Source organism: Heterocephalus glaber, unplaced genomic scaffold (assembly GCF_053883595.1).
Source record: "Heterocephalus glaber isolate CG9 unplaced genomic scaffold, H.glaber_assembly_v1.0 deba00001532, whole genome shotgun sequence".
Lineage (NCBI taxonomy): Eukaryota > Metazoa > Chordata > Mammalia > Rodentia > Bathyergidae > Heterocephalus > Heterocephalus glaber.
The window spans coordinates 19,780,293-19,793,339 of record NW_028258330.1 but is presented as its reverse complement, the minus strand read 5'-3'; the positions used below and the strand labels follow the sequence as shown (position 1 = coordinate 19,793,339).

At 45.4% G+C, this 13,047-nt stretch overlaps 1 protein-coding gene across 2 annotated transcripts; it reads left to right on the top strand.

The window, feature by feature from the left end:
• The first annotated feature begins 208 nt into the window (after positions 1–208).
• Mrps26 (mitochondrial ribosomal protein S26) lies at positions 209–2,379 on the top strand. Of its 2 annotated transcripts, XM_004840692.4 has the most exons (4): positions 209–727; positions 814–960; positions 1,077–1,200; positions 1,921–2,379. In XM_004840692.4, the coding sequence occupies exons 1-4, from the start codon at positions 516–518 to the stop codon at positions 2,041–2,043; spliced, it is 606 nt and encodes a 201-aa protein (XP_004840749.1). In that variant the 5' UTR covers positions 209–515; the 3' UTR covers positions 2,044–2,379. The 2 variants fall into 2 exon arrangements, with proteins under 2 accessions (XP_004840749.1, XP_087044859.1); XM_087188733.1 differs by lacking the exon at positions 814–960 and having other exon boundaries at positions 444–727.
• The last annotated feature ends 10,668 nt before the right edge of the window (positions 2,380–13,047 follow it).

Sequence of the window (13,047 nt, the reverse complement as noted above, 5' to 3'; positions counted from 1 at the left end):
AATTTAAGTTCGGGGTTGTTTAGAGTGGAATGGCCGTCTGCCCAGGTAGCTGGAGATCCTCATGCTGGGTCCTCAGGCGCCTGCGGGAGAGGGGCTCCCGAGCTACGTGACGGCCTGCGACGAACAGGAAAGGACAGGAGGGAAGGGCGCAGTTTGGCGTCACTGGACCGGAGAATCCCACAGCGTGACCTTTCCTCTCCCTCCGTAGATCACAGCCCAGCGACGTGTTCCGCGGATCTTCAATAAAAGCGTGAGGTCCACGGTGCTGTTGCTTCGAATTGTCTTCTTCTTTCGTTCCCTCCTTCCACCATCCGCGTTGAGACGACCCTTAAGGGAGCGGAAGGGTCTCGGGCTCAGCCCCGCTGGTAGGAGGGACTTCGGAAGGTGGCAGCGCACGAGCTCTGCCCCCACAGGGGAGGGACCGGACCCGAGGACTACAGGTCCCATGGTGCCCCGCGACCGCTTCTGGGTCGGGCTGGAGCGAGCGGCGCGGGAGGTGAGACGCAGACGCGGTCATGCACCTCGCGCTGAGTGCCCTCCGCGCTGGACCTCCGTGCCGGCCTCTTGCAGTGCTGCTGATACCGGCGCGCGGCCGCAAGACGCGCCACGACCCGCCGGCCAAGTCCAAGGTCGGCCGCGTGAACACGCCGCCCGCTGTGGACCCTGCGGAATTCTTCGTGCTGGCGGAGCGTTATCGGCTGTACCGCCAGACCGTGCGCGCCCTCAGGTGCGTGTAGAGGCGGGCCTGGCGGCGCCCTCGGGGATGGGGCCGAGCGGGAGGCAGGGTGCTGACTGGGAGAGCGTCCTGCCCAGGCTGGAGTTCATGGCGGAGGTGCGGAAGCAGCAGTACGAGGCCCGTGCCGGCGTCTTGGCGGAGCGCAAGGCACGGGAAGAAGCGGCCAAACACCAGGAGCTGATGGCCTGGAACCGGGCGGAGAACCAGCGACTGCTTGAGCTGCGGTGCGCGGGGCGGGCGGGGCCTCTCTTCCCAGTCGGCCTAGGGGTAGGCGGGCCCCCCTCCCCGGGCGGCCTAGGGGTGGGCGGGGCCCCCCTTAGCCTCGCCCATTGCCCCTCAGGATCTCGAGGCTGCAGCAGGAAGCGCGCGAGCTGGAGCAGCAGCACGCGGAGGAGCAGGCGCGCCGGGCACTGGAGGAGCAGGCCTGGGTGCGACTGAGGGAGCAGGAAGTGCAGCAGCTACAGGTGGGCCGCAGCGGAGCACAGGGGTTGAGAGCTGTCCAGGGCTTGGGGAAGAAGGGACGCGAGGGGGCTGTGTGCGCCGAGATCCGTGGTGAGAGTGGATATGGGAACCTGTTCAGACACCTAGCAGGTGGTAGGCCCATGTTTGCGAGACCCCGCAATACACAGAAGAGTGTTTGACCTTGCAGGTTATTGAAAGGTTGACTATGTTAGAAAGGGTTAGCAGGTTGAGATGTAATTCAGGAACAGTGGATGAGGCTTAGAGGGGAGAAAACCAGTTGGAAAGTGTTTTAAGGGTGGACCAGGGCCGGGGCATAGTGGCCTGTGCCTGTAATCCCAGAACTCAGGAAGCTGAGGCAGAAGGATCACTGCGAGTTTGAGGCTATCCTAGGCTACAAGGAGAGTTCAAGGCCTGCCAGAACCTCATAGTGAGCCCTTGTCTCAAAAAATAAAAGTGAGCCAGATAGCATTTAGGGACTGAGACTACAAGGTTGTCACAGCTAGTGCTTAGGATTCTAAGTGTCCAGAGAATGATTGTCTCAGAAAGAGTACTCTAGTAAGGCCTCCTGATGTTGGGGGCATAGAGGCCTTGGTCTGCAGACAGCTTTCCCTGGGGGGCAGCTGGAGCCTGAGGGAGGGGTTAGATTGCAGCAGGTTCTGCAGGCTGCCTGTTTTTGTATGGGGCTCCCATGCAGCCGGCCTTTTTTTTTTTTTTTGCCATAGGAGGAGGCAAAAAACTTTATCACCCGAGAGAACCTGGAAGCGAGGGTGGAAGAAGCATTGAACTCCTCAAAGAACTACAACTGGGCCATCACCAGACAGGGTCTGGTGGTCAGGCCGCAGTAGAAGGGCTCCTAAGGGCCCAGAAGGGACAGTACCTGCCAAAGGAGCCTGTGTACAGGGCGTTGGAGGGCTGGTTCTGATCTATGATAAAGCAGTTGGTATTTCCTACACAGAAGGCTCAGCCTTTTCCAGAACAGCGCTCATGTTCTGGCCTCTGCCCCATGTCAACCTCAGGACAGCACCAGGCCATCTTCACAGAGGGACAAACTGGGCCACAATCTCCTTGGGCAGCCAGGCCATCTTCTGAGTATCATAAAGGGCAGTGGTTAGCAAATTACAGTCCTTGAGCTAAATGTGGCCGGCTGCTTGTTTTTGTTAATAAAGTTTTATTGAAACACAGCGTTGCTCATCTGTTGACTCCTTTTATACTACTACAGTGACAGATGAATAGTTACAGCAGAGATGGGATGACTTACAAAATGTAAAATATTTGTTACATGACTTTTTTTTTTTTTTGGGTGCCAGGGATCGAACTCCAGTCCTTGCGCTTGTGCAGCAGGCTGTGAAACCACTGAGCTAAATCCCCAGCCCTGTTATATGATTTTTTAAAGAAAAGTTGGCTAGTTCCTAATTTGAGGCTTTGGGCCAGGGCGGGGTGTCACCTGTACCCGAGCCATAAGCTGACCATTGGCTGAGGCCTGCTTTTGCTTAGTCCTGAACTTTTCTGGCCAGGAGATGGTATGGCCAAGACCCAGAAGGCAAAGGGAAGGCCCCATTTCTCCATGTAACTGTCTATGGCTTTCATGACCTACATCTGATTTGCACCCCCAACACTCAGTACAAGCTCCAGATTCCTGCTGGTGGGGAAGGCCTGGTTGGCCACACTTTACAAGGACAGAATCCATTTTTCCCATTACTCTTACCTCCTAGACAGGGCCTGGGGATCTCCAAGAAGTGAGTTCTTTTTATGGGATATGGGCAATCATGTTCCAGGCAAGGAAATGGGTGTCAAGTTGCAAGTAGAGGTGCCCTGTACCCAGCCCAGTCAATGAGCTGCATCCCTGAAAGCCACAGCCCCTCCTCAGGCTGGTTTTAGCTCTTCCCTCTCCTGGCACTGATTCTGGTCAGCACAGTGGGATCCCTGCTTTGGGTGCCCAGAGTAGCTTCTGGGGTGGCGGCTGGTGGGCATACATGGGCCATGGTTTGCCAACTTAGTCCACAGCTTCAGGCTTTATTGTGAGAAGTGAATCCCCTGCAGCGGAAGCCTGTGGTGAACTTTCACATGAGATGTGGTCACTTGTAGCATGTTCCCAACGTGGGGTCATAAATTGCATCTTGCTGCTGGGCGACTTATTTAAACATGGTTACATTCCTACCAGCTTAAACCACTGGTGGTATATGCATGATTGACTCATCCGGTGGCTTTTTATTAATCTTATTAGTAAAAAGACTTAAAATGATTCGATCATCACAAGCACAAGGTCTCAAGTTCTATCCCCCGTACCAAAAAAAAAAATTTCGATCAGTTTGTACCACTCAGCACTTGGCACAATGGAACAGTCATGCATGTGTTCAAGGCAGCAGGAATGTGTTAATGAACTGTTTGTTTTGAGACAGGGTCTCACTATGTAGTTCAGGGTGACCTCAAACTTGTGGCAATCCTCTTGCCTCAGCCTCCCGAATGCTAGAATTACAGGTGTGTGGCACCATGCCCGGCGAACAGTGAACTTCTGAACCTCCCGGTGAACAATGAACTTCTGAACCTCCTCATCACTATTTTCCAGTTGCATCTCTCCCAAGTTGGCTACACCAGGATCCAGACAGATGCCAACAGTCTCTTCACATAAAAGACAATGTAGTACCTTCTTTGGGCTGGTTTTCCTTCTGGGCCATCCTCTATCCTCCATGAGACATTACCTTGGTATACGTCATCTGCTGATGTCAGTACACCACAGAGATTGCCTGTAAACCTGGCTTCAGCACTTTTGCTCTTCACCCACAGTCATCCTCCCAGTGTAGGAACAAGTAGGCAGCTCACTTTCAGGGTTAACTCAAGCCCAGTCCCCTGGGCCGAGTTCCTCATGGACCAGACAGGACTGCAAGGTGCTGGGTAGGTTGTCAGTTCCTGCCCAGTCCAGGCTGCAGTACTGTGGGATTCCCATGGTAGTGTCTAATCTCTAGCAGAGCCCTGGATAGTTAACCTGACAGTTCATCAGGAACACAGGGAGTCTCATTTTTGCTTCAGGTTTCAAATATTTGGAAATCTATGTGCTCTGTAGGCTTGTGGGGGCTGCAGTTGCCAGAATCACACTTTGGGCAGCCCAGTCTACCTAGGGAATCTCTTGTTCAAGGCCCCACTGTAGGTGGTAGATTAGGGGGCTGTCCAGTAAATGCATTTGGAAAACACCCAAAAGTGAGTGCTTTCATAAGACTTGAAGCTGACTGCTTGGTGCCTGGGGGTTGAACACAAATGCAGTTGGTGTTTTCATTTAGGAGACAGGAGTTTTGCTGAGTGGGCAGTAATCTCCAATCACACACAGACGTTTTAGTGAAACATTTGATTCTTCAGGGGATGGTTTTTTGTTGTTGTTTTTTTTTGGTTTTTTTGAGGCAGGGTCCCCCTTTGTAGTTCAGGCTGTCGCTGAACTCAATACAGAGCCCAGGCTGGCCTCAAACTCAGTGATCCTCCTGCCTCAGCCTCCCCAGTGCTGGGATTACAGGCATGCGCCACCACACCCAGTGATGTTTTGTTGTTTTGAGACAAGGTCTCACTGCGTGGTTCAGCCTGGCCTTGAACAAATTATGTAGTCCAGGCTGGCCTTGAACCAAGAGATCTTTCCACCTCAGCCTCCCAAGTGCTGGGATTGTAGGCATGTGCTACCATACCCAACTAGATTCTTATGCCTTCCAGCTCTCCAGGCTAAGCAGCATTAGGTCAGTGAGATCCACTGCCATGAAGTCCTGTGGATGGAGGGTGTCAGGGTCTTGCAAAACTGCAGAGTTGTCATCTCTTAGGCTGGACGTAAAGATGCCATTTTCCTGCCAGGTGAAGATAGACTTCACCTGTAGTGTTGGAGTGGATTGAAAAGAAAAGAATGCATTTGCTGGATTAATACCTGCTGGGTGCCTCCTTAATCTGTTCCACCCAGAAGACCCCACCAGGTCTGATTAGTCATTCCTCATATTTTTCCAGTGACAACATATTTTCTGCATGCAGCTCAGGTATCCAATAATTCCTGAAATCTTTGGGAACATTCCCTGTGAATTTATAAGTGCAGAGTTGAAACACACAGGAAGTAAGCCCAGTTGACTGCCAAAATAAGGGCAACCTAACTCTAAGCATAACATATCATCAGCTTGTTTTTTACCTTGAAAAACATTTTGATACTTACTTTTTTTTTAAGCAAGCTTTTAACAAGGGCTGGGGATTTAGCTCAGTGGGCCCACACCTGCCTCACAAGCACAAGGTCCTGAGTTTGATCCCCATTACCCCCTAAAAAAGGTAACAGGGTCCTGCCGTGTAGTTCAGGCTGGCCTTGAACTCACTATGTATCCTAGGCTGGTGTTGAACTCACAGTGATCCTCCTGCCTCAGCCTCCCGAGTGCCAGGATTATAGACATAGGCCACTGATACAGGGCACCAAGTAATCCAAAATTATATAGGGCAGCAAGTAATCCACATAAGCAAAAATAATCCAAATAAAGGAAATACAACTCCCAACCTGCTAGATATCCAAAACGTGAGTTCATGTTCTCTAAAATCAAACAATGAATTCTAGGAACAATGGAGGTTAAGAGTAGGAAAACTTTTATTGAGAGAAAGCTCTGTTTTGAGAAAGAAAAGGGGGACTGGAAAGTGGGTTGCCCATCCACCCCACTTTTCAAAGTTATTTTTACTTTTTTTTTTTTTTTTTGGTACCGGGGATTGAACTTGGGACCTTGTGCTTTCCAGGCAGGTGGCAGAACCACTGAGCTAAATCCCCGGCCCTCAAATTTTATTTTATTTTATTTTATTTTATTTTATTTTATTTCATTTCATTTTTATTTTCAAAGTTATTTTAGGGCAAAGCCACGAGATGAGGTAGTATAAAACTGTAAGACCCAATGGGAAATTACAAGGTGGGCATGAGGTGGGACAAAACCGTGGTCAACCAATAAGACTGTAAATACAGTCACCAAGTAATGTTGATTAAACGGGGATCAAATGAGAAATTAAGTCATGTACAAGAAATTTCCTGAAGGGAAATGGGCTAGGGAGATTGATGCCTATTTAGAATATTAATCACTTGTATTTATCCCCAGGGGAAGTAGGTGGGTGTAGTACCTCTTTTTATAATGCTAACCAGTGAGTGAGCCTCAGTTGTCTTTCCTATTGACTCCCCAAGGTCCTGTCCTGTCTACAATACCACCCTGTTTAACATTTAAGATACTCTCAAATATAATTGTGTCTTAGAAAAATATAGTTTAATTCCAACTTTTTTTTTTTGGTACCGGGGATCGAACTCGGTTCCTTGTGCTTGCATAGCAGGCAGTGAAACCACTGAGCTAAATCCCTGGCCCCAACCTAATTCCAACTTTTAACGGTACACAAATTACATTTGTCTAGAACTAGAATTTTATGTTTCCTATAAAATTTTCCAAATTTCCATTTGGCAAAACTCAACATGAAAATACATATTTTTAAGGAAACTTTATAAGCAGCCACCTTTGACTGTTGGGAATAGTGCCACTATGACCATAGGAGTCAAGACCCTGCTTTCTTTTTGGGGGGGCGGGTACCGGGGCTCGAATTTGAGACCTTGCGCTTTTGAGGCAGGTGCTAGAACCACTGAGCTAAATCCCCAGCCCCCCTGTTTTCACTTCTGTTGGGTATATAACCAGAAGTGGAATTGCTGCATCACACAGAAAATGGATTTCTCATTTTTAAAGGAGCAGCCATATTGTTTTTCTGTGGCAGCTGCATCATTTTAGTCTCAGTAGTACAAAGCACTCCAGTTTCTTCACATCCTTGACATTTGATATCTTTTTAAAGAAGATATACTAATGGCTACAAGGTAATATCTCATTTTGGTTTTGGTTTAAATTTGACAAAGCCTAATGTCTTCGTTACTTTTCTTGTTGCTGAGGCATAATACCCACCATCCACTGTTAAAGGAGAAAAGGTTATTTTAGTTCACAATTTGTAGAGGTTTCAGTCCACGGTCAACTGACGCCAAGGCAAGGTAATGTAATTATACATAGGTATGTTAATTAGATATCTTATAGGTGTCAAATAAAAAAGAGCTGAAAACCAACCAAGACCAGACCCAGCCACAACAAGCTTTTATTGCAGGGACAATCTGCCGGACTATCTCTGAACAGAGACAAAAGCAATATGGCCGGGACAGGGAGTGGCTTTTATAGGAGCTGGGGTGGGGTTGAGTGAGGTAGTGGCCAGGTGACTGGAGGAGTCAGTGACGTCACTAGTTGCTAGGAGGAGAGCAAGTATTAGGTTACTCTTTTGGCGGGAATGGGGGCATGTTGGGAAGAAGGTTGTCCTTTGGTGGGAGAAGCCATCTTGGGGTGGCTTTAGGTAGGAAGTAGGGCATTATGGGAAGATGGCAACTATTATATATAGTAGCCATGTTAGGGTGAGGGAAATCTATCAATAGGCAGTTAGGGCCAGCCTCCAGGAGGAGCCAACATGGAAGACAGCAAGACACATTCACTGAAGGCCGGCATAGTAAAAGAAGAAAGACTACTCTACCCACTTGCTTCCCCTAGGGATGAATAGCAGTGATTAATAGTCTTTTTTTGTTTTGTTTTGTTTTGTACTGGGGATTGAACTTGGGGCCTTGTGCTTGCTGGCAGTCACTGGAACTACCGAGCTAAATCCCCAGCCTGATATTCTAAATAAGCATCAATCACCTGGGTAGGGGACCAAGATCTTAACCCACCCCTTCCAGGAAAGATCCCTGACCCATCCCTTACTGAAAAATCCTTGTACACTTGCTACGTGACTTGCTTCCCCATTGGATCCCCATTAATCATTATTACCTAGACTACTATACTTGTTGTAATCTTATTGGTTGATCATAGTTTTGTCCCACCTCATGTCCACCTTGTGATTTCTCATTGGATCAATATTACCTAAGCAACTATACTTGTAATCTTACTAGTTGTCTATAGTTTTGTCCCACCTTGAACCTCCCTCACCTCGTGGCATTGTCCCATAAAACACCTTTGAGAAGCAGGGTTGGTGGGCAACCCACTTTCCAGTACCCCTTCTGTCTCTCACAGACAGAAGCTATCTTTCTTTCAATAAATTTTTTCCTACTCTTAACCTCAGTTATTCCTAGAACTCATTCTTAAATTTTAGAGAGCATAAACTAGCATTTTGGATATCTAGCAGGTTTGGGAGTTATATCTATTCCCTCTATATCAACATGGCAGAGGGGTATGGCAGAGGAGAAACAGTTCGTGGCAGAGGAGAAACAGTTCGTGACAGAGCAGGCAGGAGGAGACATGCAACAAGCAGCAGCAGCAAGCCTGCCTTATTTTTGCCCCTTTGTATTCCATCCAGGCTACAAGCCTATTGATTGGTGTCATCCATACCCAGATTGGGGCTGCCATTATCCACACTCTTAATCCCAGTACCACATCCTTAATCCACATTCACACACCCTAATCCAGCCACCTCCAAAAAGCCCTGCCTATGACTGAGACACCTAGACATAAGCCGTAACATCCAGGCTATCAGTTTTTTTCTTTTATGAATCTGGTAGGTCTCCTGCTACCTCAGCAGCTATTATGTATAGTAGCTGCCCTCTTCCTATCATGCCTTGCCCCCTCCCCTGTGTGACATCATGCCAAGATGGTTGCTCCCACCAAAGAACAAACCCTTCTTCCCAGCATGCCCCTGTTCCCACCTAGAGAGTAACCTAATACTTGCTCACCTCCTACCACTAGTGATGTCACCAGCTCCTCCATTCTCTAGTCACTACCTCACTCAATCCCGCCTCAGCCCCTACAAACCCCACCCCAGTCTCTATAAAAGACTCTCCCTGCCCTGGCCATATTGCTTTTGTCTCTCCTTTGGTCAGAGAGCCCGGCAGATCTACTCTCCTAATAAAGGCTTGTTGTGGCCTGGTCTGGTCTTGGTTTTTGGCTTTTTACCTGACATTTCTGGTGCCATGACTCGGATGGTAGATGGTCCATTAGCAGACAATCCCCCGTAGGATGGGGCTGATCAGCCTTTTGGGCATCTCCATTGGACCATATCTGCCATGACAGGACCCTCTGGTGCTTTCTACCTTTGCCATTGCTGATGCTACACACCCACACTGGTCACCAGTGTCTGGGTGAGTAGGGAGTTCAGCCTCCCTCTTGTCTGGTTCTCTGTCTTGTTCTCTCTCCCTCTGGGGACTTCTCAGAAATCCAAGCACTTGGTCAGAGAAACCTCCACTGCTGCTGGGCCCAGGACCGTGCCCCTGGGAGATGTCCCATCGGCCTGCCTCCTCTCGTTCTCTCCCTCTGGGAGACTCACTCAGAGATTTTCAAAGGTGACAAGGATGCTTCTCCCCTTTGTCCTTCTCCCAGGGAGCTGCCTCCTCCTCACCTGCTCTACCAAGGGGGCCCAGCAATCCAAAACCCGCCCCTCAATGCCTCTGGGCTGCCTCCTGGCACAACTCAAACCCCTCAGATTGTTGGGACCAGACTTTAAGGCAAAAAGACTTGTTTTCTATTGTAATCAGGTTTGGCCTCAGCATAAATTAGATAATGGGTTTCCATGGCCCAAAAATGGCACTTTCAATTTTAACATACTGTGTGATTTACGCAACTTCTGTCAGCGCAATGGCAAATGGTCAGAAATCCCCTACATACAAGCCTTTTCTACCTACGCTCTTGACCCTCCCTCTGTGAAACCTGTTCTCCTCAAGTACTCTTAGCCTGAGCCTATCACTCACCGCTCATACCTCCCCCACTTTATAACCCTGTTGATAGAAAAAAGTTTTAAAGTTTAGTAGATTAGCTATTAAAGTAGTTGTGGAACCAAAATAGGTAGTGTATCCCTTTAAAAGCTTGCCTTAGCCCATTGCTTCTGCTGTTTAAAGTGAAGGTTATATAGCTCCTTTGATTTGTAGCTCCACTGTAGATAACATCCTAGCTCTGAAGAACAAAGTGGGAATACTTGAACAAACTTGTGATATATGTGCCTTAACTGTCATGTGTTTAGGGCTGTAATCAGTGACAGAAACCACCTGTGTCTAACCACTAAACAGAAATTGGAACTTTATTTACTTAACAAAGACCACTAGGGATGAGGTAATGACTGACAAAAGTATAAAAGGTTTATAGTGAGTCGGAGGCAAAATATTTAAAAAGCTGTAAGTAAAAAATGTATTTTTGATATAAAAGGATTTTATATGTTTGTCTTGTTAACATGACAAGACCAAAAGGCCTAGGTATGTCAAGAAGGTGTGCAGAAGTGGTTTATAAAAAAAAATGTATGTTTACTTGTTGGTTTCAAGTTTGTTATAAAAGGTTTACAGGAATAGTGTTTTCGTTCCTTCTGATTCTAATTCTACAAGAGATCTCTGTTAATTGACTTACAAAAGTTTTGAATAGTCTTATTTATAATTATAAACCTACAAATTATAATTCCATTGGGCTAAATATATTTGAGTGCACTCTAGTTTTATAAATTATCTTATATCTTTGTTTTTTGTCCAGTCATACAGCTGTTTTGTTTATAGATAAAGGTTATTAAGTTCAAGGCATGCTCCCCTTGGTGAACAAAGGAGCAGCCACATGGAAATATTTTCCAGTCTTTGTTCACTAGGGGGACCTCAACAGTTTTTGTTTTACAACAGACTGACCCGATAGTTTTTATAGCCTTATAAAAGACTTACATCAATAAATATTACTTAAATATATTATTATACTATGTTTACATCAGTTGTCATCAAAGAAATAAATTCTAAATATGTTATGGTATGCTTACACTAGTCATTTTCAAAGGACTAAATATCCTGTAAAAAACAATAACAAGGTTTTATTTTTTTCTGGTATACTAAATGTATTTATACTTCTGACTGCACAGGTTTTCTAGTATTTGTTTATGATAATAACCTCTTTTTGATTCAGGTATTTGCCTTTTTCATACACTCCAGCTATTTATGACAACAGATACATTTATGGGCTGAGATATTTTCTTTAGATGGTATCCTATCAAAAGATAACTATTTATTTATTTGTTTGTTTGTTTATTTTTAAAGATTATAATTTAGGTAAAAACTTTTGATGTTTTTAAAAAATGAGTATGTTTACCAATGGCTATTTTATATCAAGATGGACATTTAAATGTGTGACAAAGGTAAAGTCATCATAATTGTCATGTTAAAATATTATTTGTGCCTCTTTTTCTGTTAATATTCTCCAGGAATTCAACTACTAAAACAACTATGACTGGTGACAATAACAGTTCTCTATATTTTAAATTCCAAAATGCTTGTTATTCAGGTAAAATTATAAGAGTTAAATTCATTACTCTTGTTACAGTGCTAATGCTATTGACCTTCTCTTCTGGGTGTTCAACAACTAAAGTTTGGAGACCAAAACTAAAAAGGTAACTGGGCTATGAGGACAGCCAATATTTTGGCCCCAGCCCCTCAAGGTCAACAAAGATCCAGGACATGAGGGAACCTTCTCTACAGGGTCCTACATCTTTGGTAAGTCACTCAACCTCCTAAACAGGGAGATTGCTGGACACCAGAGGACAATGTACTGTGTACCAAAGGAGGGTCACCAAGAAAAAATCTCCCACGCTTTCACTGAAAACAACTTGGTCAAGTAAGGCCATGACCCATCCAGACGGCTCACACTGACAGAGGAGCAGAGAGGCTCTATGCATGGTTCTAGAGTAATGGCCTGGGGAGACTTAACTGACCTTTATAGATAACAAGAGGTTCACATTGATTGACACAGGTCTCACTTTAACTTGGTCTTAAACACCCAGCAAAAAAATAACCAAAAAAGGTATAAAACAATGACATAATAATAAAGCCAGACTTCAGAAAAAATTAAGACATAGCCCACCCATTAAAATCTTTTGGTTAGGCCGGGGATTAAGCTCAGTGGTTTTGCTGCCTGCTGTGCAAGCACAAGGACCCAAGTTCAATCCCCAGTACCAAAAAAAAAAAAAAAAAATCTTTTGGTTCACTCATGACACAGCCATTTCAAAAAAACAAAAAAACAAAAAAACTTTGGGGACTAAATAGAAGGAAAAATCATTAATTAGCTACAAGTGTGTATAGATTCTTTTCAGAAAAATTAAAATAAGTTCTTTACAGGTGTCCAATCCTAGAAACCACTGGTCTCCAGATCTCTCCTTTTAGATAAGTATTTTTCTGATTCTGTGATAACTAATTAACTATCATGTAGTAATAAAAAAAAAAACATAAAGTAAGAGTATTGGGAAAAAGATCACCTGCTTGTCAGCCACAGTCAGGATAAGTTCTATACCAAGCAGCTACAAGATTTATTCCTTTTAAAATAATGTACATCCTTGTTCTCTGTTTATGATGCCTCTTTTCTCATTGTGCTCATATTTCCTGGATACCTACCCATGTCTAAAAAGATCAAGCCTTTTATGTTACATTTGATCTCCTTAAGTTGGCCAGTGTCCTTGTTGAGGTTATCAGTTCTCTTTATTTTTAAATATATCTAGGAGGCCTCCAAAAACTGAGAGATACAGGAGTAAAACTGTCCTTTACACAACTATTCCATGGCTTTGCTGGAACTATCAACCTAAAATGTGTGTTTTCATGGCCTTGAATTTAAAGGACAAGTCAGGTTCACAGTAACACTACACTCATCGGTATGTTGGCCTCCAAAAGATATTTGCTCAGTTACATACACCTTTTATATTCAAAAAAAGATTATAAAGATTATATAAATTGTGTTTATCACTTTTCCACTCATTCTGTAAGAGCAAGGACGTGACACATGGGCCCTTAGATCATGAGCTATGATCTCTTACTTCTATAACAAATGCACCCCTAAACATCCAGCTGTCTCTGTGAAACC

Excerpts from the sequence above, each read along its gene's own strand:
- Mrps26 (XM_004840692.4), top strand. The coding sequence starts at position 516 with ATGCACCTCGCGCTGAGTGCCCTCCGCGCTGGACCTCCGTGCCGGCCT. Across the intron at positions 728-813 it reads CAGACCGTGCGCGCCCTCAG|GCTGGAGTTCATGGCGGAGG; the intron begins GTGCGTGTAGAG and ends CGTCCTGCCCAG. Across the intron at positions 1,201-1,920 it reads AGGAAGTGCAGCAGCTACAG|GAGGAGGCAAAAAACTTTAT; the intron begins GTGGGCCGCAGC and ends TTTTTGCCATAG.